The 21,654-nt window shown below is 58.2% G+C and overlaps 1 protein-coding gene across 2 annotated transcripts in view; it reads right to left on the bottom strand.

Annotated features, from left to right (window-relative positions):
• INTS10 (integrator complex subunit 10) overlaps nucleotides 1–21,654 on the bottom strand; it is a 309,261-nt gene that overhangs the window by 233,071 nt on the left and 54,536 nt on the right. For both annotated transcript variants that reach the window (XM_069205745.1, XM_069205746.1), the window contains exon 5: nucleotides 12,821–12,902. In XM_069205745.1, the coding sequence (XP_069061846.1) occupies nucleotides 12,821–12,902 (82 nt within the window). The remainder of the gene's footprint in view (nucleotides 1–12,820; nucleotides 12,903–21,654) is intronic.

Below are 21,654 nucleotides of genomic sequence, written 5' to 3'. Positions count from 1 at the left end.
AAACACATCTCTGCACATGGCCTGGGTGTCTGCCCCGTCTCCACCGGTGTACAGAGATCCTGAAACACATCTCTGCACACGGCCTGGGTGTCTGCCCCGCATCCACAGAGATCCTGAAACACATCTCTGCACACGGCCTGGGTGTCTGCCCCGTCTCCACCGGTGTACGGAGATCCTGAAACACATCTCTGCCCATGGCCTGGGTGTCTGCCCCGTCTACACCGGTGTACGGAGATCCTGAAACACATCTCTGCGCACGGCCTGGGTGTCTGCCCAGTCTCCACCGGTGTACGGAGATCCTGAAACACATCTCTGCCCATGGCCTGGGTGTCTGCCCCATCTACACCGGTGTACGGAGATCCTGAAACACATCTCTGCGCACGGCCTGGGTGTCTGCCCAGTCTCCACCGGTGTACGGAGATCCTGAAACACATCTCTGCGCACGGCCTGGGTGTCTGCCCCGCATCCACAGAGATCCTGAAACACATCTCTGCACACGGCCTGGGTGTCTGCCCCGCATCCACAGAGATCCTGAAACACATCTCTGCACACGGCCTGGGTGTCTGCCCCGTCTCCATCGGTGTACGGAGATCCTGAAACACATCTCTGCCCATGGCCTGGGTGTCTGCCCCGTCTACACCGGTGTACGGAGATCCTGAAACACATCTCTGCGCACGGCCTGGGTGTCTGCCCAGTCTCCACCGGTGTACGGAGATCCTGAAACACATCTCTGCGCACGGCCTGGGTGTCTGCCCCGTCTCCACCGGTGTACGGAGATCCTGAAACACATCACTGCGCACGGCCTGGGTGTCTGCCCCATCTACACCGGTGTACAGAGATCCTGAAACACATCTCTGCCAATGGCCTGGGTGTCTGCCCCATCTCCACCGGTGTACGGAGATCCTGAAACACATCTCTGCGCATGGCCTGGGTGTCTGCCCCGTCTACACCGGTGTACAGAGATCCTGAAACACATCTCTGCACACGGCCTGGGTGTCTGCCCCGCATCCACAGAGATCCTGAAACACATCTCTGCACACAGCCTGGAGTGTCTGCCCCGTCTCCACAGTGCACACGGCCTGGGTGTCTGCCCAGTTTCCACCGGTGTACAGAGATCCTGAAACACATCTCTGCACATGGCCTGGGTGTCTGCCCCATCTCCACCGGTGTACGGAGATCCTGAAACACATCTCTGCGCATGGCCTGGGTGTCTGCCCCGCATCCACAGAGATCCTGAAACACATCTCTGCACACGGCCTGGGTGTCTGCCCAGTCTCCACCGGTGTACAGAGATCCTGAAACACATCTCTGCTCATGGCCTGGGTGTCTGCCCAGTCTCCACCGGTGTACAGAGATCCTGAAACACATCTCTGCACACGGCCTGGGTGTCTGCCCCGCATCCACAGAGATCCTGAAACACATCTCTGCACACGGCCTGGGTGTCTGCCCCGCATCCACAGAGATCCTGAAACACATCTCTGCACACGGCCTGGGTGTCTGCCCAGTCTCCACCGGTGTACAGAGATCCTGAAACACATCTCTGCCCATGGCCTGGGTGTCTGCCCCGCATCCACAGAGATCCTGAAACACATCTTTGCACATGGCCTGGGTGTCTGCCCTGCATCCACAGAGATCCTGAAACACATCTCTGTACACGGCCTGGGTGTCTGCCCCGCATCCACAGAGATCCTGAAACACATCTCTGCACACGGCCTGGGTGTCTGCCCCGTCTCCACCGGTGTACAGAGATCCAGAAACACATCTCTGCACACGGCCTGGGTGTCTGCCCCGCATCCACAGAGATCCTGAAACACATCTCTGCACACGGCCTGGGTGTCTGCCCCGTCTCCACCGGTGTACAGAGATCCTGAAACACATCTCTGCACACGGCCTGGGTGTCTGCCCAGTCTCCACCGGTGTACAGAGATCCTGAAACACATCTCTGCACATGGCCTGGGTGTCTGCCCCGTCTCCACCGGTGTACAGAGATCCTGAAACACATCTCTGCACACGGCCTGGGTGTCTGCCCCGCATCCACAGAGATCCTGAAACACATCTCTGCACACGGCCTGGGTGTCTGCCCCGTCTCCACCGGTGTACGGAGATCCTGAAACACATCTCTGCCCATGGCCTGGGTGTCTGCCCCGTCTACACCGGTGTACGGAGATCCTGAAACACATCTCTGCGCACGGCCTGGGTGTCTGCCCAGTCTCCACCGGTGTACGGAGATCCTGAAACACATCTCTGCCCATGGCCTGGGTGTCTGCCCCGTCTACACCGGTGTACGGAGATCCTGAAACACATCTCTGCGCACGGCCTGGGTGTCTGCCCAGTCTCCACCGGTGTACGGAGATCCTGAAACACATCTCTGCGCACGGCCTGGGTGTCTGCCCCGCATCCACAGAGATTCTGAAACACATCTCTGCACACGGCCTGGGTGTCTGCCCCGCATCCACAGAGATCCTGAAACACATCTCTGCACACGGCCTGGGTGTCTGCCCCGTCTCCATCGGTGTACGGAGATCCTGAAACACATCTCTGCCCATGGCCTGGGTGTCTGCCCCGTCTACACCGGTGTACGGAGATCCTGAAACACATCTCTGCGCACGGCCTGGGTGTCTGCCCAGTCTCCACCGGTGTACGGAGATCCTGAAACACATCTCTGCGCACGGCCTGGGTGTCTGCCCCGTCTCCACCGGTGTACGGAGATCCTGAAACACATCACTGCGCACGGCCTGGGTGTCTGCCCCGTCTACACCGGTGTACAGAGATCCTGAAACACATCTCTGCCAATGGCCTGGGTGTCTGCCCCATCTCCACCGGTGTACGGAGATCCTGAAACACATCTCTGCGCATGGCCTGGGTGTCTGCCCCGTCTACACCGGTGTACAGAGATCCTGAAACACATCTCTGCACACGGCCTGGGTGTCTGCCCCGCATCCACAGAGATCCTGAAACACATCTCTGCACACAGCCTGGAGTGTCTGCCCCGTCTCCACAGTGCACACGGCCTGGGTGTCTGCCCAGTTTCCACCGGTGTACAGAGATCCTGAAACACATCTCTGCACATGGCCTGGGTGTCTGCCCCATCTCCACCGGTGTACGGAGATCCTGAAACACATCTCTGCGCATGGCCTGGGTGTCTGCCCCGCATCCACAGAGATCCTGAAACACATCTCTGCACACGGCCTGGGTGTCTGCCCAGTCTCCACCGGTGTACAGAGATCCTGAAACACATCTCTGCTCATGGCCTGGGTGTCTGCCCAGTCTCCACCGGTGTACAGAGATCCTGAAACACATCTCTGCACACGGCCTGGGTGTCTGCCCCGCATCCACAGAGATCCTGAAACACATCTCTGCACACGGCCTGGGTGTCTGCCCCGCATCCACAGAGATCCTGAAACACATCTCTGCACACGGCCTGGGTGTCTGCCCAGTCTCCACCGGTGTACAGAGATCCTGAAACACATCTCTGCCCATGGCCTGGGTGTCTGCCCCGCATCCACAGAGATCCTGAAACACATCTCTGCCAATGGCCTGGGTGTCTGCCCCATCTCCACCGGTGTACAGAGATCCTGAAACACATCTCTGCACATGGCCTGGGTGTCTGCCCCGTCTCCACCGGTGTACAGAGAACCTGAAACACATCTCTGCGCATGGCCTGGAGTGTCTGCCCCGTCTCCACCAGTGTACAGAGATCCTGAAACACATCTCTGCGCACGGCCTGGGTGTCTGCCCAGTCTCCACCGGTGTACGGAGATCCTGAAACACATCTCTGCCCATGGCCTGGGTGTCTGCCCCGTCTACACCGGTGTACGGAGATCCTGAAACACATCTCTGCGCACGGCCTGGGTGTCTGCCCAGTCTCCACCGGTGTACGGAGATCCTGAAACACATCTCTGCGCACGGCCTGGGTGTCTGCCCCGCATCCACAGAGATCCTGAAACACATCTCTGCACACGGCCTGGGTGTCTGCCCCGCATCCACAGAGATCCTGAAACACATCTCTGCACACGGCCTGGGTGTCTGCCCCGTCTCCACCGGTGTACGGAGATCCTGAAACACATCTCTGCCCATGGCCTGGGTGTCTGCCCCGTCTACACCGGTGTACGGAGATCCTGAAACACATCTCTGCGCACGGCCTGGGTGTCTGCCCAGTCTCCACCGGTGTACGGAGATCCTGAAACACATCTCTGCGCACGGCCTGGGTGTCTGCCCCGTCTCCACCGGTGTACGGAGATCCTGAAACACATCTCTGCGCACGGCCTGGGTGTCTGCCCCGTCTACACCGGTGTACAGAGATCCTGAAACACATCTCTGCCAATGGCCTGGGTGTCTGCCCCATCTCCACCGGTGTACGGAGATCCTGAAACACATCTCTGCGCATGGCCTGGGTGTCTGCCCCGTCTACACCGGTGTACAGAGATCCTGAAACACATCTCTGCACACGGCCTGGGTGTCTGCCCCGCATCCACAGAGATCCTGAAACACATCTCTGCACACAGCCTGGAGTGTCTGCCCCGTCTCCACAGTGCACACGGCCTGGGTGTCTGCCCAGTTTCCACCGGTGTACAGAGATCCTGAAACACATCTCTGCACATGGCCTGGGAGTCTGCCCCATCTCCACCGGTGTACGGAGATCCTGAAACACATCTCTGGGCATGGCCTGGGTGTCTGCCCCGCATCCACAGAGATCCTGAAACACATCTCTGCACACGGCCTGGGTGTCTGCCCAGTCTCCACCGGTGTACAGAGATCCTGAAACACATCTCTGCGCATGGCCTGGGTGTCTGCCCAGTCTCCACCGGTGTACAGAGATCCTGAAACACATCTCTGCACACGGCCTGGGTGTCTGCCCCGCATCCACAGAGATCCTGAAACACATCTCTGCACACAGCCTGGGTGTCTGCCCAGTCTCCACCGGTGTACAGAGATCCTGAAACACATCTCTGCCCATGGCCTGGGTGTCTGCCCCGCATCCACAGAGATCCTGAAACACATCTCTGCCAATGGCCTGGGTGTCTGCCCCATCTCCACCGGTGTACAGAGATCCTGAAACACATCTCTGCACATGGCCTGGGTGTCTGCCCCGTCTCCACCGGTGTACAGAGAACCTGAAACACATCTCTGCACATGGCCTGGGGTGCCTGCCCCGTCTCCACCGGTGTACAGAGATCCTGAAACACATCTCTGCACATGGCCTGGGTGTCTGCCCTGCATCCACAGAGATCCTGAAACACATCTCTGCACATGGCCTGGGTGTCTGCCCCATCTCCATCGGTGTACAGAGATCCTGAAACACATCTCTGCACACAGCCTGGAGTGTCTGCCCCGTCTCCACAGTGCACACGGCCTGGGTGTCTGCCCAGTTTCCACCGGTGTACAGAGATCCTGAAACACATCTCTGCACATGGCCTGGGTGTCTGCCCCGCATCCACAGTGCACACGGCCTGGGTGTCTGCCCAGTTTCCACCGGTGTACAGAGATCCTGAAACACATCTCTGCACATGGCCTGGAGTGTCTGCCCCATCTCCACTGGTGTAAAGAGATCCTGAAACACATCTCTGCGCACGGCCTGGGTGTCTGCCCCGTCTCCACCGATGTACAGAGATCCTGAAACACAACTCTGCGCATGGCCTGGGTGTCTGCCCCATCTCCACCGGTGTACAGAGATCCTGAAACACATCTCTGCGCATGGCCTGGAGTGTCTGCCCCGTCTCCACCAGTGTACAGAGATCCTGAAACACATCTCTGCGCACGGCCTGGGTGTCTGCCCTGTCTCCACCGATGTACAGAGATCCTGAAACACATCTCTGCGCATGGCCTGGAGTGTCTGCCCCGTCTCCACCAGTGTACAGAGATCCTGAAACACATCTTTGCGCACGGCCTGGGTGTCTGCCCCGTCTCCACGGGTGTACGGAGATCCTGAAACAAATCTCTGCACAAGGCCTGGGTGTCTGCCCCATCTCCACCGGTGTACAGAGATCCTGAAACACATCTCTGCACATGGCCTGGGGTGCCTGCCCCGTCTCCACCGGTGTACAGAGATCCTGAAACACATCTCTGCACATGGCCTGGGTGTCTGCCCTGCATCCACAGAGATCCTGAAACACATCTCTGCACATGGCCTGGGTGTCTGCCCCATCTCCACCGGTGTACAGAGATCCTGAAACACATCTCTGCACACAGCCTGGAGTGTCTGCCCCGTCTCCACAGTGCACACGGCCTGGGTGTCTGCCCAGTTTCCACCGGTGTACAGAGATCCTGAAACACATCTCTGCACATGGCCTGGAGTGTCTGCCCCATCTCCACTGGTGTAGAGAGATCCTGAAACACATCTCTGCACATGGCCTGGGTGTCTGCCCCGCATCCACAGTGCACACGGCCTGGGTGTCTGCCCAGTTTCCACCGGTGTACAGAGATCCTGAAACACATCTCTGCACATGGCCTGGGTGTCTGCCCTGCATCCACAGAGATCCTGAAACACATCTCTGCGCACGGCCTGGGTGTCTGCCCTGTCTCCACCGATGTACAGAGATCCTGAAACACATCTCTGCGCACGGCCTGGGTGTCTGCCCCGTCTCCACGGGTGTACGGAGATCCTGAAACACATCTCTGCACATGGCCTGGGTGTCTGCCCTGCATCCACAGAGATCCTGAAACACATCTCTGCACATGGCCTGGGTGTCTGCCCCATCTCCACCGGTGTACAGAGATCCTGAAACACATCTCTGCACACAGCCTGGAGTGTCTGCCCCATCTCCACAGTGCACACGGCCTGGGTGCCTGCCCCGTCTCCACCGGTGTACAGAGATCCTGAAACACATCTCTGCACACGGCCTGGGTGTCTGCCCCGCATCCACAAAGATCCTGAAACACATCTCTGCACACGGCCTGGGTGTCTGCCCCGCATCCACAGAGATCCTGAAACACATCTCTGCACACGGCCTGGGTGTCTGCCCAGTCTCCACCGGTGTACGGAGATCCTGAAACACATCTCTGCACACGGCCTGGGTGTCTGCCCTGTCTCCACCGGTGTACGGAGATCCTGAAACACATCTCTGCACACGGCCTGGGTGTCTGCCCCGCATCCACAGAGATCCTGAAACACATCTCTGCGCACGGCCTGGGTGTCTGCCCTGTCTCCACCGGTGTACGGAGATCCTGAAACACATCTCTGCGCACGGCCTGGGTGTCTGCCCCGCATCCACAGAGATCCTGAAACACATCTCTGCACACGGCCTGGGTGTCTGCCCCGCATCCACAGAGATCCTGAAACACATCTCTGCGCACGGCCTGGGTGTCTGCCCCGTCTCCACCGGTGTACAGAGATCCTGAAACACATCTCTGCGCATGGCCTGGGTGTTTGCCCAGTCTCCACCGGTGTACAGAGATCCTGAAACACATCTCTGCGCATGGCCTGGGTGTCTGCCCAGTCTCCACCGGTGTACAGAGATCCTGAAACACATCTCTGCACATGGCCTGGGTGTCTGCCCCGCATCCACAGAGATCCTAAAACACATCTCTGCACACGGCCTGGGTGTCTGCCCCGCATCCACAGAGATCCTGAAACACATCTCTGCACACGGCCTGGGTGTCTGCCCCGTCTACACCGGTGTACAGAGATCCTGAAACACATCTCTGCGCATGGCCTGGGTGTCTGCCCCGCATCCACAGAGATCCTGAAACACATCTCTGCCCATGGCCTGGGTGTCTGCCCCGTCTCCACCGGTGTACAGAGATCCTGAAACACATCTCTGCACACGGCCTGGGTGTCTGCCCCGCATCCACAGAGATCCTGAAACACATCTCTGCACACGGCCTGGGTGTCTGCCCCGCATCCACAGAGATCCTGAAACACATCTCTGCACACGGCCTGGGTGTCTGCCCAGTCTCCACCGGTGTACAGAGATCCTGAAACACATCTCTGCACATGGCCTGGGTGTCTGCCCCGTCTCCACCGGTGTACAGAGATCCTGAAACACATCTCTGCCCATGGCCTGGGTGTCTGCCCCGTCTCCACCGGTGTACAGAGATCCTGAAACACATCTCTGCCCATGGCCTGGGTGTCTGCCCAGTCTCCACCGGTGTACAGAGATCCTGAAACACATCTCTGCACATGGCCTGGGTGTCTGCCCCGCATCCACAGAGATCCTAAAACACATCTCTGCACACGGCCTGGGTGTCTGCCCCGCATCCACAGAGATCCTGAAACACATCTCTGCACACGGCCTGGGTGTCTGCCCCGCATCCACAGAGATCCTGAAACACATCTCTGCACACGGCCTGGGTGTCTGCCCAGTCTCCACCGGTGTACAGAGATCCTGAAACACATCTCTGCACATGGCCTGGGTGTCTGCCCCGTCTCCACCGGTGTACAGAGATCCTGAAACACATCTCTGCCCATGGCCTGGGTGTCTGCCCCGTCTCCACCGGTGTACAGAGATCCTGAAACACATCTCTGCACACGGCCTGGGTGTCTGCCCCATCTCCACCGATGTACAGAGATCCTGAAACACATCTCTGCGCATGGCCTGGGTGTCTGCCCTGCATCCACAGAGATCCTGAAACACATCTCTGCCCATGGCCTGGGTGTCTGCCCCGTCTACACCGGTGTACAGAGATCCTGAAACACATCTCTGCACACGGCCTGGGTGTCTGCCCCGCATCCACAGAGATCCTGAAACACATCTCTGCACACGGCCTGGGTGTCTGCCCCGCATCCACAGAGATCCTGAAACACATCTCTGCACACGGCCTGGGTGTCTGCCCCGTCTCCACCGGTGTACAGAGATCCTGAAACACATCTCTGCCCATGGCCTGGGTGTCTGCCCCGTCTACACCGGTGTACAGAGATCCTGAAACACATCTCTGCACATGGCCTGGGTGTCTGCCCCGTCTCCACCGGTGTACGGAGATCCTGAAACACATCTCTGCGCATGGCCTGGGTGTCTGCCCCGTCTACACCGGTGTACAGAGATCCTGAAACACATCTCTGCACATGGCCTGGGTGTCTGCCCCGTCTCCACCGGTGTACGGAGATCCTGAAACACATCTCTGCGCATGGCCTGGGTGTCTGCCCAGTCTCCACCGGTGTACAGAGATCCTGAAACACATCTCTGCACATGGCCTGGATGTCTGCCCCGCATCTACAGAGATCCTGAAACACATCTTTGCACATGGCCTGGGTGTCTGCCCCGCATCCACAGAGATCCTGAAACACATCTCTGCACACGGCCTGGGTGTCTGCCCAGTCTCCACCGGTCTACAGAGATCCTGAAACACATCTCTGCCCATGGCCTGGGTGTCTGCCCCGTCTACACCGGTGTACAGAGATCCTGAAACACATCTCTGCACATGGCCTGGGTGTCTGCCCCGTCTCCACCGGTGTACGGAGATCCTGAAACACATCTCTGCGCATGGCCTGGGTGTCTGCCCCGTCTACACCGGTGTACAGAGATCCTGAAACACATCTCTGCCCATGGCCTGGGTGTCTGCCCCATCTCCACCGGTGTACAGAGATCCTGAAACACATCTCTGCACATGGCCTGGGTGTCTGCCCCGTCTCCACCGGTGTACGGAGATCCTGAAACACATCTCTGCGCATGGCCTGGGTGTCTGCCCAGTCTCCACCGGTGTACAGAGATCCTGAAACACATCTCTGCACATGGCCTGGATGTCTGCCCCGCATCTACAGAGATCCTGAAACACATCTTTGCACATGGCCTGGGTGTCTGCCCCGCATCCACAGAGATCCTGAAACACATCTCTGCACACGGCCTGGGTGTCTGCCCAGTCTCCACCGGTCTACAGAGATCCTGAAACACATCTCTGCCCATGGCCTGGGTGTCTGCCCCGTCTACACCGGTGTACAGAGATCCTGAAACACATCTCTGCGCATGGCCTGGGTGTCTGCCCCGTCTCCACCGGTGTACGGAGATCCTGAAACACATCTCTGCGCATGGCCTGGGTGTCTGCCCCGTCTACACCGGTGTACAGAGATCCTGAAACACATCTCTGCCCATGGCCTGGGTGTCTGCCCCATCTCCACCGGTGTACAGAGATCCTGAAACACATCTCTGCACATGGCCTGGGTGTCTGCCCCGTCTCCACCGGTGTACGGAGATCCTGAAACACATCTCTGCGCATGGCCTGGGTGTCTGCCCAGTCTCCACCGGTGTACAGAGATCCTGAAACACATCTCTGCACATGGCCTGGGTGTCTGCCCCGCATCTACAGAGATCCTGAAACACATCTTTGCACATGGCCTGGGTGTCTGCCCCGCATCCACAGAGATCCTGAAACACATCTCTGCACATGGCCTGGGGTGCCTGCCCAGTCTCCACTGGTGTACAGAGATCCTGAAACACATCTCTGCGCATGGCCTGGGTGTCTGCCCTGCATCCACAGAGATCCTGAAACACATCTCTGCACACGGCCTGGGTGTCTGCCCCGCATCCACAGAGATCCTGAAACACATCTCTGCACATGGCCTGGGTGTCTGCCCCGCATCCACAGTGCACACGGCCTGGGTGTCTGCCCAGTCTCCACCGGTGTACAGAGATCCTGAAACACATCTCTGCCCATGGCCTTGGTGTCTGCCCCGTCTACACCGGTGTACAGAGATCCTGAAACACATCTCTGCACACGGCCTGGGTGTCTGCCCCGCATCCACAGAGATCCTGAAACACATCTCTGCACACGGCCTGGGTGTCTGCCCCGCATCCACAGAGATCCTGAAACACATCTCTGCACACGGCCTGGGTGTCTGCCCCGCATCCACAGAGATCCTGAAACACATCTCTGCACACGGCCTGGGTGTCTGCCCAGTCTCCACCGGTGTACAGAGATCATGAAACACATCTCTGCCCATGGCCTGGGTGTCTGCCCCGTCTCCACCGGTGTACAGAGATCCTGAAACACATCTCTGCGCATGGCCTGGGTGTCTGCCCCGTCTACACCGGTGTACAGAGATCCTGAAACACATCTCTGCCCATGGCCTGGGTGTCTGCCCCGTCTCCACCGGTGTACAGAGATCCTGAAACACATCTCTGCCCATGGCCTGGGTGTCTCCCCCGTCTCCACCGGTGTACAGAGATCCTGAAACACATCTCTGCGCATGGCCTGGGTGTCTGCCCCGTCTACACCGGTGTACAGAGATCCTGAAACACATCTCTGCCCATGGCCTGGGTGTCTGCCCCGTCTCCACCGGTGTACAGAGATCCTGAAACACATCTCTGCACATGGCCTGGGTGTCTGCCCCATCTCCACCGGTGTACGGAGATCCTGAAACACATCTCTGCACACGGCCTGGGTGTCTGCCCCGCATCCACAGAGATCCTGAAACACATCTCTGCACACGGCCTGGGTGTCTGCCCCGCATCCACAGAGATCCTGAAACACATCTCTGCACATGGCCTGGGTGTCTGCCCCGTCTCCACCGGTGTACAGAGATCCTGAAACACATCTCTGCACATGGCCTGGGGTGCCTGCCCCGTCTCCACCGGTGTACAGAGATCCTGAAACACATCTCTGCACATGGCCTGGGTGTCTGCCCTGCATCCACAGAGATCCTGAAACACATCTCTGCACATGGCCTGGGTGTCTGCCCCATCTCCACCGGTGTACAGAGATCCTGAAACACATCTCTGCACACAGCCTGGAGTGTCTGCCCCGTCTCCACAGTGCACACGGCCTGGGTGTCTGCCCAGTTTCCACCGGTGTACAGAGATCCTGAAACACATCTCTGCACATGGCCTGGAGTGTCTGCCCCATCTCCACTGGTGTACAGAGATCCTGAAACACATCTCTGCACATGGCCTGGGTGTCTGCCCCGCATCCACAGTGCACACGGCCTGGGTGTCTGCCCAGTTTCCACCGGTGTACAGAGATCCTGAAACACATCTCTGCACATGGCCTGGAGTGTCTGCCCCATCTCCACTGGTGTATAGAGATCCTGAAACACATCTCTGCACATGGCCTGGGTGTCTGCCCTGTCTCCACCGGTGTACAGAGATCCTGAAACACATCTCTGCCCATGGCCTGGGTGTCTGCCCCATCTCCACCGGTGTACAGAGATCCTGAAACACATCTCTGCACATGGCCTGGGTGTCTGCCCCGTCTCCACCGGTGTACAGAGATCCTGAAACACATCTCTGCACACGGCCTGGGTGTCTGCCCTGTCTCCACCGATGTACAGAGATCCTGAAACACATCTCTGCACAAAGCCTGGGTGCCTGCCCCAAGCTCCCCTGCTTGTGTACACGCTTTCACGCAGATGAATATTTTCCTGGCACTGTATCACAAGGTCTCGGGGCAAGAAGAAAGACGTGTTTTTCGGTTGTTTTTGAAGGGCAGTGTGTAGGAAGTTGGCATTTCCTTACACAGAGGTAATGCTGCAGGATAGAGATTTAACACAGGAAATGTCCTCGGGGCAGGGGCCAGAGTTGAGAAAGATGCAGGCAGCTGCCAGAGTAATGCTGCTAACACATCTTTTGTTCGCCGGCTACAAAACGCTTTATTTGGACAGATTGGACAACCTTACTTGGTTTCATTCACTAATGTCAATAGTTTCTGAAAACCCTGCAAATGTGGAACAGCCTCTGTCTACTTAATAAAATCATATCACATCCCCCAAAGTACAAAAACACTCATTCAGCAGACTTACGGAAACGTGTTTTCAGAAAAATTCCCCTCAAATTTCATTATGAAATATTTCACACATTTCGTAACAAAAGCATACTTTTGAGTACAATTTCATAATGAACGACAAAGCCACCGACCCTGGGTAAGAAATGCTCAGCACAGGTTTGTTTCTCACCAAATAACTTTCTGAAACAGTTGACCGGAGACTCTTGTTCTTCAATACTTTCTGCCTCTAGCAAGGTTTCCCCGAGGCTGACCTATTGTGAAGGAGGGAAACAGTCAACACGTGTCAGAGCACCTGAAATACAACACAGAATACAACTGTATATCAGGGCCCTCGTTAGACTAGACACAGGCTGAGGGGGAGGGGGTGACCGACAGGAGTGAGACTTAGGCTACTACTCAAGGGGTGAAAGAGATGAACTCTAAACCCGCCCCGGCTGGTAACACTGGTGTAGGACATTGGCTCTGTATATACTATCTCAAAGTGAGGGATAGAGTGCACAGAGTCCAAGGGTTCCCCTTAGAGGTAAGATAGTGGCAAAATTAGATCATTCTATTTTAGGGTAGTGTGGTCGAGCAGTAGGCTTATCAGAGGGTAGTGTTAAGCATTTGTTGTACACACACACAGACAATAAATGAGGAACACACACTCAAAGACTTAACTCCAGGCCATTCATTTTTATGTAGAAAAATATATTTTCTTAATTTATTTCAGAACCACAGGATTCAAGATTTGAGGTAAGTACATAAAATGCAAGGTACTTCACACAGGTAAGTATAGAACTTTGATTCAAAGCAGTAGTACACACAGTTTAGGTTAAAATGGCAATAAGCTATTTTAAAAGTGGACACTGCGCAAAAATCAACAGTTCCTGGGGGAGATAAGTTTGCCTAGGTTTCTCAGGTAAGTAAAGCACTTACACAGTCCGTCTCCTGGGCATAGGCAGCCCACCACTGGGGGTTCAAGGCAACCCCAAAACCCCAGCACCAGCAACACAGGGCCGGTCAGGTGCAGAGGTCAAAGGAGGGCCCAAAACACACAGGAGCCTATGGAGAATCCAGGGTTCTCCAGTTCCAGTCTGCTAGCAGGTAAGTACCTCCGTCCTCGGGGAACAGACAAGGGGAGTTTTGTAGAGCACTGGGTGGAGGGGGGTGGGGGGAACACAAGCACACAAAACATACCCTCAACGGCACAGGGGCGACTGGGTGCAGTGTGCAAAGTAGGCGACGGGTTTTGTACTGAAAAAAATGGAGGGACCCGGGGGGCACTCTGGCATTGCTTCTCGGGCCAGCTACCAACTGGGCTAGGATGAGGGCCACCTGCTAGTTACTCCTGCACTGGTAGGTGGTTCTTCTTGGTCCTGGGGGTGCAGTGTTTGGTCCAGGCGTCGGGTTCCTTTGTTACCAGGCAGTCGTGGGCAGGGGGTGCCTCTAGATCCTCTCTGCAGAAGTCGCTGTGGGGGTGCGGGAAGGTCGACTCAGTGTGTCCACTTCATTGGAGTCTCCTGGGAGTCCTCTCTGCAGTTTTGGTTTTCCTGAACTCGAGCCGGGGGCGTCGGGTGCAGAGGGCGAAGACTCACGCTTCTGGCGGGAAGTGAGAGCCTCTTTAAAGTTGCTTCTTTGTCACAATTTTGTTGCTGTTTCTGGACAGAGCTGCTGTCCTCGGGAGGTTCTTGGTCCTTTAGGTGCAGGTCAGTCCTCTGAGGTCGCTGGTCCTGCTGGATGCGTCGCTGTGCAGGTTCTTTGAGTCTGGAGACAGGCCGGAAAAGCTGGGGCCAAGTCAGTTGTCATCTCCGTCATCTCTCGGGGCTTTCAGGTCAGCAGTCCTTCTTCTTTCTTCAGGCTGCAGGAAATCTGATCTTCTGGGTTCAGGGTCGCCCCTAAATACTCAATATAGGGGTGTGTTCACGTCTGGGGGGCAGTAGCTAACGGCTACTGCCCTGGAGGGTGGATACACCCTCTTTGCGCCTCCTCCCTGAGGGGAGGGGGGCACATCCCTATTCCTATTTGGGGAATCCTCCAAACCCAAGATGGAGGACTTCTTAAGGCAGGGGTCACATCAGCTCAGGACACCTAAGGGGCTGGTGGGTGACTCTCCTCCTTGTTTTTCTGATTATCTCCTCCAGACTTGCCGCCAAAGGTGGGGGCTGTGTCCTGAGGGGCGTGCATCTCCACTACCTGGGATGCCCTGGGGCGCTGTAACAGGCATGAGCCTTTGAGGCTGACCGCCAGGTGTTACAGCTCCTGCAGGGGGAGGTGAGAAGCACCTCCACCCAGTACAGGCTTTGTTCCTGGCCACAGAGTGGTTGTGGCAGGCTGGCAGGAACTGGTCAGCCTAACACTAGGAATTGGACTGGTATACAGGGGGCATCTATAAGATGCCCTCTGTGTGCATTTTTCAATAGATTCCACATTGACATCAGTGTGCATTTATTGTGCTGAGAAGTTTGATACCAAACTTCCCAGTTTTCAGTGTAGCCATTATGGTGCTGTGGAGTTTGACAGACTCCCAGACCATATGCTCTTATGGCTACCCTGCACGTACAATGTCTAAGGTTTTGCTTAGACACTGTAGGGGCATAGTGCTCATGCACCTATGCCCTCACCTGTGGTATAGTGCACCCTGCCTTAGGGCTGTAAGGCCTGCTGGAGGGGTGACTTACCTATGCCACAGGCAGTGGGTTGTGGGCATGGCACTCTGAGGGGAGTGCCATGTCGACTTAGTAATTTTCTCCCCACCAGCACACACAAGCTGTGAGGCAGTGTGTCTGAGCTGAGTGAGGGGTCCCTAGGGTGGCATAAGACATGCTGTAACCCTTAGAGACCTTCCCTGGCATCAGGGCCCTTGGCACCATGGGTACTAGTTACAAGGAACTTATCTGTGTGCCAGAGCTGTGCCAATTGTGGAAACAAAGGTAGTTTAGGGAAATTAAACTGGTGCTGTTGCCTGGTTAGCAGGGTCCCAGCACACTTTCAATCATAACTGGCATCAACAAAAGGCAAAACGTTACGGGGTAACAAAACCAAGGAAGGCATTCCCTACAACTGGTTACTCTAGTATTAATGGTCACCCTTCCGGCTCTGCCCATCTCTGCCAGGATCCTCTCGCCCAGGTGAGTTATCTCGTCTCACACAAGCCAGGCAGGAAATTGCACCATGCAGAACCTTCATTAGGAGACTTAAGGCCAGATGTATCAAACTTTTTTGCATTTGCAAAAGGTGTGAATTGCAAAATGCAGCTGTTTGCGAATGCAAAAATGTCTTTCCCGATGTATAAAAGGCATTCGCTGTGCAATTTTAAGGAATCGGAAAAATTGCGATTCTCTAAATAGGAAATCGCAAATACAGAATTCCTATTCGCGATTTCCAAAGCACATGTATCAAGCATTTCCTAAATGTGAATTGGGCGTTTACCAAATGCAATTACCACAAACTCACGTTTGGTGGGAAGCATGTGCAATTTTTAAAAATGACATGTAGCGCACATATGCCCTTTCGCATGTTTGCAAATATTTTTTAGGGGGTGCATCAGAGGGGGCCTTAGGCCCCCAGCACCCTGGGGTTTGCATTACCTAATTTGCGAATTCCTAACTGGAATTTGCAAATTGGGAAATGCAAAACCATTCGCACCTATAGGCCTACATGCCCATAGGGATGAACGGAGTCGCATTCTCTAATTGTGATTCGATAATCGCGTTTTCGAATTTTAAGAAATCGATATTACCGACTCGCAATTTTGATACATCCCATTTTGCATTTCTTAAAAAGCGATTTCTTAAAATTTGCTAATTAAGGAATCCAAACGGTGAGCTTGATACATCTGGCCCGAAAACCTTGAAATCAGAACTCAGCAAAGCTTTCCCCGTCGTTCTCAAATTACAGAAGCAACAAAGGGGAAAAACTCCCAACAGCATGAACGGGAACGGAACACACAGACCTTGAACAGCCACAAACCCTCAGTGAGCGTCCCCTGGAGCGGCCTGCCCACCCCAGCCTCGCTGCCTCACGTCTGGCACTTTACACCCACATCTGGCACTTTACACCCTCAGTGAGCGTCCCCTGGAGCGGCCTGCCCACCCCAGCCTCGCTGCCGCACGTCTGGTACTTTACACCCACGTCTGGCACTTTACACCCTCAGTGAGCGTCCCCTGGAGCGGCCTGCCCACCCCAGCCTCGCTGCCTCACGTCTGGCACTTTACACCCACATCTGGCACTTTACACCCTCAGTGAGCGTCCCCTGGAGCGGCCTGCCCACCCCAGCCTCGCTGCGGCACGTCTGGCACTTTACACCCACATCTGGCACTTTACACCCTCAGTGAGCGTCCCCTGGAGCGGCCTGCCCACCCCAGCCTCGCTGCGGCACGTCTGGCACTTTACACCCACATCTGGCACTTTACACCCTCAGTGAGCGTCCCCTGGAGCGGCCTGCCCACCCCAGCCTCGCTGCCGCACGTCTGGCACTTTACACCCACATCTGGCACTTTACACCCTCAGTGAGCGTCCCCTGGAGCGGCCTGCCCACCCCAGCCTCGCTGCCGCACGTCTGGCACTTTACACCCACGTCTGGCACTTTACACCCTCAGTGAGCGTCCCCTGGTGCGGCCTGCCCACCCCAGCCTCGCTGCCGCACGTCTGGCACTTTACACCCACGTCTGGCACTTTACACCCTCAGTGAGCGTCCCCTGGTGCGGCCTGCCCACCCCAGCCTCGCTGCCGCACGTCTGGCACTTTACACCCACGTCTGGCACTTTACACCCTCAGTGAGCGTCCCCTGGTGCGGCCTGCCCACCCCAGCCTCGCTGCCGCACGTCTGGCACTTTACACCCACGTCTGGCACTTTACACCCTCAGTGAGCGTCCCCTGGTGCGGCCTGCCCACCCCAGCCTCGCTGCCGCACGTCTGGCACTTTACACCCACATCTGGCACTTTACACCCTCAGTGAGCGTCCCCTGGTGCGGCCTGCCCACCCCAGCCTCGCTGCCAGACGTCTGGCACTTTACACCCTCAGTGAGCGTCCCCTGGTGCGGCCTGCCCACCCCAGCCTCGCTGCCAGACGTCTGGCACTTTACACCCACATCTGGCACTTTACACCCTCAGTGAGCGTCCCCTGGAGCGGCCTGCCCACCCCAGCCTCGCTGCCAGACGTCTGGCACTTTACACCCTCAGTGAGCGTCCCCTGGTGCGGCCTGCCCACCCCAGCCTCGCTGCCAGACGTCTGGCACTTTACACCCTCAGTGAGCGTCCCCTGGTGCGGCCTGCCCACCCCAGCCTCGCTGCCGCACGTCTGGCACTTTACACCCTCAGTGAGCGTCCCCTGGAGCGGCCTGCCCACCCCAGCCTCGCTGCCGCACGTCTGGCACTTTACACCCATGTCTGGCACTTTACACCCTCAGTGAGCGTCCCCTGGAGCGGCCTGCCCACCCCAGCCTCGCTGCCGCACGTCTGGCACTTTACACCCATGTCTGGCACTTTACACCCTCAGTGAGCGTCCCCTGGTGCGGCCTGCCCACCCCAGCTTCGCTGCCGCACGTCTGGCACTTTACACCCTCAGTGAGCGTCCCCTGGTGCGGCCTGCCCACCCCAGCCTCGCTGCCGCACGTCTGGCACTTTACACCCACATCTGGCACTTTACACCCTCAGTGAGCGTCCCCTGGTGCGGCCTGCCCACCCCAGCCTCGCTGCCAGACGTCTGGCACTTTACACCCTCAGTGAGCGTCCCCTGGTGCGGCCTGCCCACCCCAGCCTCGCTGCAGCACGTCTGGCACTTTACACCCACGTCTGGCACTTTACACCCTCAGTGAGCGTCCCCTGGTGCGGCCTGCCCACCCCAGCCTCGCTGCCGCACGTCTGGCACTTTACACCCATGTCTGGCACTTTACACCCTCAGTGAACGTCCCCTGGAGCGGCCTGCCCACCCCAGCCTCGCTGCCGCACGTCTGGCACTTTACACCCATGTCTGGCACTTTACACCCTCAGTGAGCGTCCCCTGGTGCGGCCTGCCCACCCCAGCCTCGCTGCCACACGTCTGGCACTTTACACCCACATCTGGCACTTTACACCCTCAGTGAGCGTCCCCTGGTGCGGCCTGCCCACGCCAGCCTCGCTGCCAGACGTCTGGCACTTTACACCCTCAGTGAGCGTCCCCTGGTGCGGCCTGCCCACCCCAGCCTCGCTGCCAGACGTCTGGCACTTTACACCCTCAGTGAGCGTCCCCTGGTGCGGCCTGCCCACCCCAGCTTCGCTGCCGCACATCTGGCACTTTACACCCTCAGTGAGCGTCCCCTGGTGCGGCCTGCCCACCCCAGCCTCGCTGCCACACGTCTGGCACTTTACACCCACGTCTGGCACTTTACACCCTCAGTGAGCGTCCCCTGGTGCGGCCTGCCCACCCCAGCCTCGCTGCCACACGTCTGGCACTTTACACCCTAAGTGAGCGTCCCCTGGTGCGGCCTGCCCACCCCAGCCTCGCTGCCAGACGTCTGGCACTTTACACCCACGTCTGGCACTTTACACCCTCAGTGAGCGTCCCCTGGTGCGGCCTGCCCACCCCAGCCTCGCTGCCGCACGTCTGGCACTTTACACCCATGTCTGGCACTTTACACCCTCAGTGAACGTCCCCTGGAGCGGCCTGCCCACCCCAGCCTCGCTGCCGCACGTCTGGCACTTTACACCCATGTCTGGCACTTTACACCCTCAGTGAGCGTCCCCTGGTGCGGCCTGCCCACCCCAGCCTCGCTGCCACACGTCTGTCACTTTACACCCACATCTGGCACTTTACACCCTCAGTGAGCGTCCCCTGGTGCGGCCTGCCCACCCCAGCCTCGCTGCCACACGTCTGGCACTTTACACCCTCAGTGAGCGTCCCTGGTGCGGCCTGCCCACCCCAGCCTCGCTGCCAGACGTCTGGCACTTTACACCCTCAGTGAGCGTCCCTGGTGCAGCCTGCCCACCCCAGCCTCGCTGCCACACGTCTGGCACTTTACACCCACGTCTGGCACTTTACACCCTCAGTGAGCGTCCCCTGGTGCGGCCTGCCCACCCCAGCCTCGCTGCCACACGTCTGGCACTTTACACCCTAAGTGAGCGTCCCCTGGTGCGGCCTGCCCACCCCAGCCTCGCTGCCAGACGTCTGGCACTTTACACCCACGTCTGGCACTTTACACCCTCAGTGAGCGTCCCCTGGTGCGGCCTGCCCACCCCAGCCTCGCTGCCGCACGTCTGGTACTTTACACCCTCAGTGAGGGTCCCTGGTGCGGCCCGCCCACCCCAGCCTCGCTGCCAGACGTCTGGCACTTTACACCCTCAGTGAGGGTCCCTGGTTCGGCCCGCCCACCCCAGCCTCGCTGCCGCACGTCTGGCACTTTACACCCACGTCTGGCACTTTACACCCTCAGTGAGCGTCCCCTGGTGCGGCCTGCCCACCCCAGCCTCGCTGCCAGACGTCTGGCACTTTACACCCTCAGTGAGCGTCCCCTGGTGCGGCCTGCCCACCCCAGCCTCGCTGCCGCACGTCTGGCACTTTACACCCTCAGTGAGCGTCCCCTGGAGCGGCCTGCCGACCCCCAGCCTCGCTGCCGCACGTCTGGCACTTTACACCCATGTCTGGCACTTTACACCCTCAGTGAGCGTCCCCTGGAGAGGCCTGCCCACCCCAGCCTCGCTGCCGCACGTCTGGCACTTTACACCCATGTCTGGCACTTTACACCCTCAGTGAGCGTCCCCTGGTGCGGCCTGCCCACCCCAGCCTCGCTGCCGCACGTCTGGCACTTTACACCCACATCTGGCACATTACACCCTCAGTGAGCGTCCCCTGGTGCGGCCTGCCCACCCCAGCCTCGCTGCCAGACGTCTGGCACTTTACACCCTCAGTGAGCGTCCCCTGGTGCGGCCTGCCCACCCCAGCCTCGCTGCCGCACGTCTGGCACTTTACACCCACATCTGGCACTTTACACCCTCAGTGAGCGTCCCTGGTGCAGCCTGCCCACCCCAGCCTCGCTGCCACACGTCTGGCACTTTACACCCACGTCTGGCACTTTACACCCTCAGTGAGCGTCCCCTGGTGCAGCCTGCCCACCCCAGGCTCGCTGCCGCACGTCTGGCACTTTACACCCTCAGTGAGCGTCCCCTGGTGCGGCCTGCCCACCCCAGCCTCGCTGCCAGACGTCTGACACTTTACACCCACGTCTGGCACGTTACACCCTCAGTGAGCGTCCCCTGGTGCGGCCTGCCCACCCCAGCCTCGCTGCCGCACGTCTGGCACTTTACACCCACGTCTGGCACTTTACACCCTCAGTGAGTGTCCCCTGGTGCAGCCTGCCCACCCCAGCCTCGCTGCCGCACGTCTGGCACTTTAGACCCTCAGTGAGCGTCCCCTGGTGCGGCCTGCCCACCCCAGCCTCGCTGCCGCACGTCTGGCACTTTACACCCATGTCTGGCACTTTACACCCTCAGTGAGCGTCCCCTGGTGCGGCCTGCCCACCCCAGCCTCGCTGCCGCACGTCTGGCACTTTACACCCACATCTGGCACATTACACCCTCAGTGAGCGTCCCCTGGTGCGGCCTGCCCACCCCAGCCTCGCTGCCAGACGTCTGGCACTTTACACCCTCAGTGAGCGTCCCCTGGTGCGGCCTGCCCACCCCAGCCTCGCTGCCGCACGTCTGGCACTTTACACCCACATCTGGCACTTTACACCCTCAGTGAGCGTCCCTGGTGCAGCCTGCCCACCCCAGCCTCGCTGCCACACGTCTGGCACTTTACACCCACGTCTGGCACTTTACACCCTCAGTGAGCGTCCCCTGGTGCAGCCTGCCCACCCCAGCCTCGCTGCCGCACGTCTGGCACTTTACACCCTCAGTGAGCGTCCCCTGGTGCGGCCTGCCCACCCCAGCCTCGCTGCCAGACGTCTGACACTTTACACCCACGTCTGGCACGTTACACCCTCAGTGAGCGTCCCCTGGTGCGGCCTGCCCACCCCAGCCTCGCTGCCGCACGTCTGGCACTTTACA

This window comes from Pleurodeles waltl, chromosome 1_2 (assembly GCF_031143425.1).
Source record: "Pleurodeles waltl isolate 20211129_DDA chromosome 1_2, aPleWal1.hap1.20221129, whole genome shotgun sequence".
Lineage (NCBI taxonomy): Eukaryota > Metazoa > Chordata > Amphibia > Caudata > Salamandridae > Pleurodeles > Pleurodeles waltl.
The sequence above is the reverse complement of the archived record's forward strand: the minus strand, read 5'-3'. Positions and strand labels throughout refer to the sequence as shown.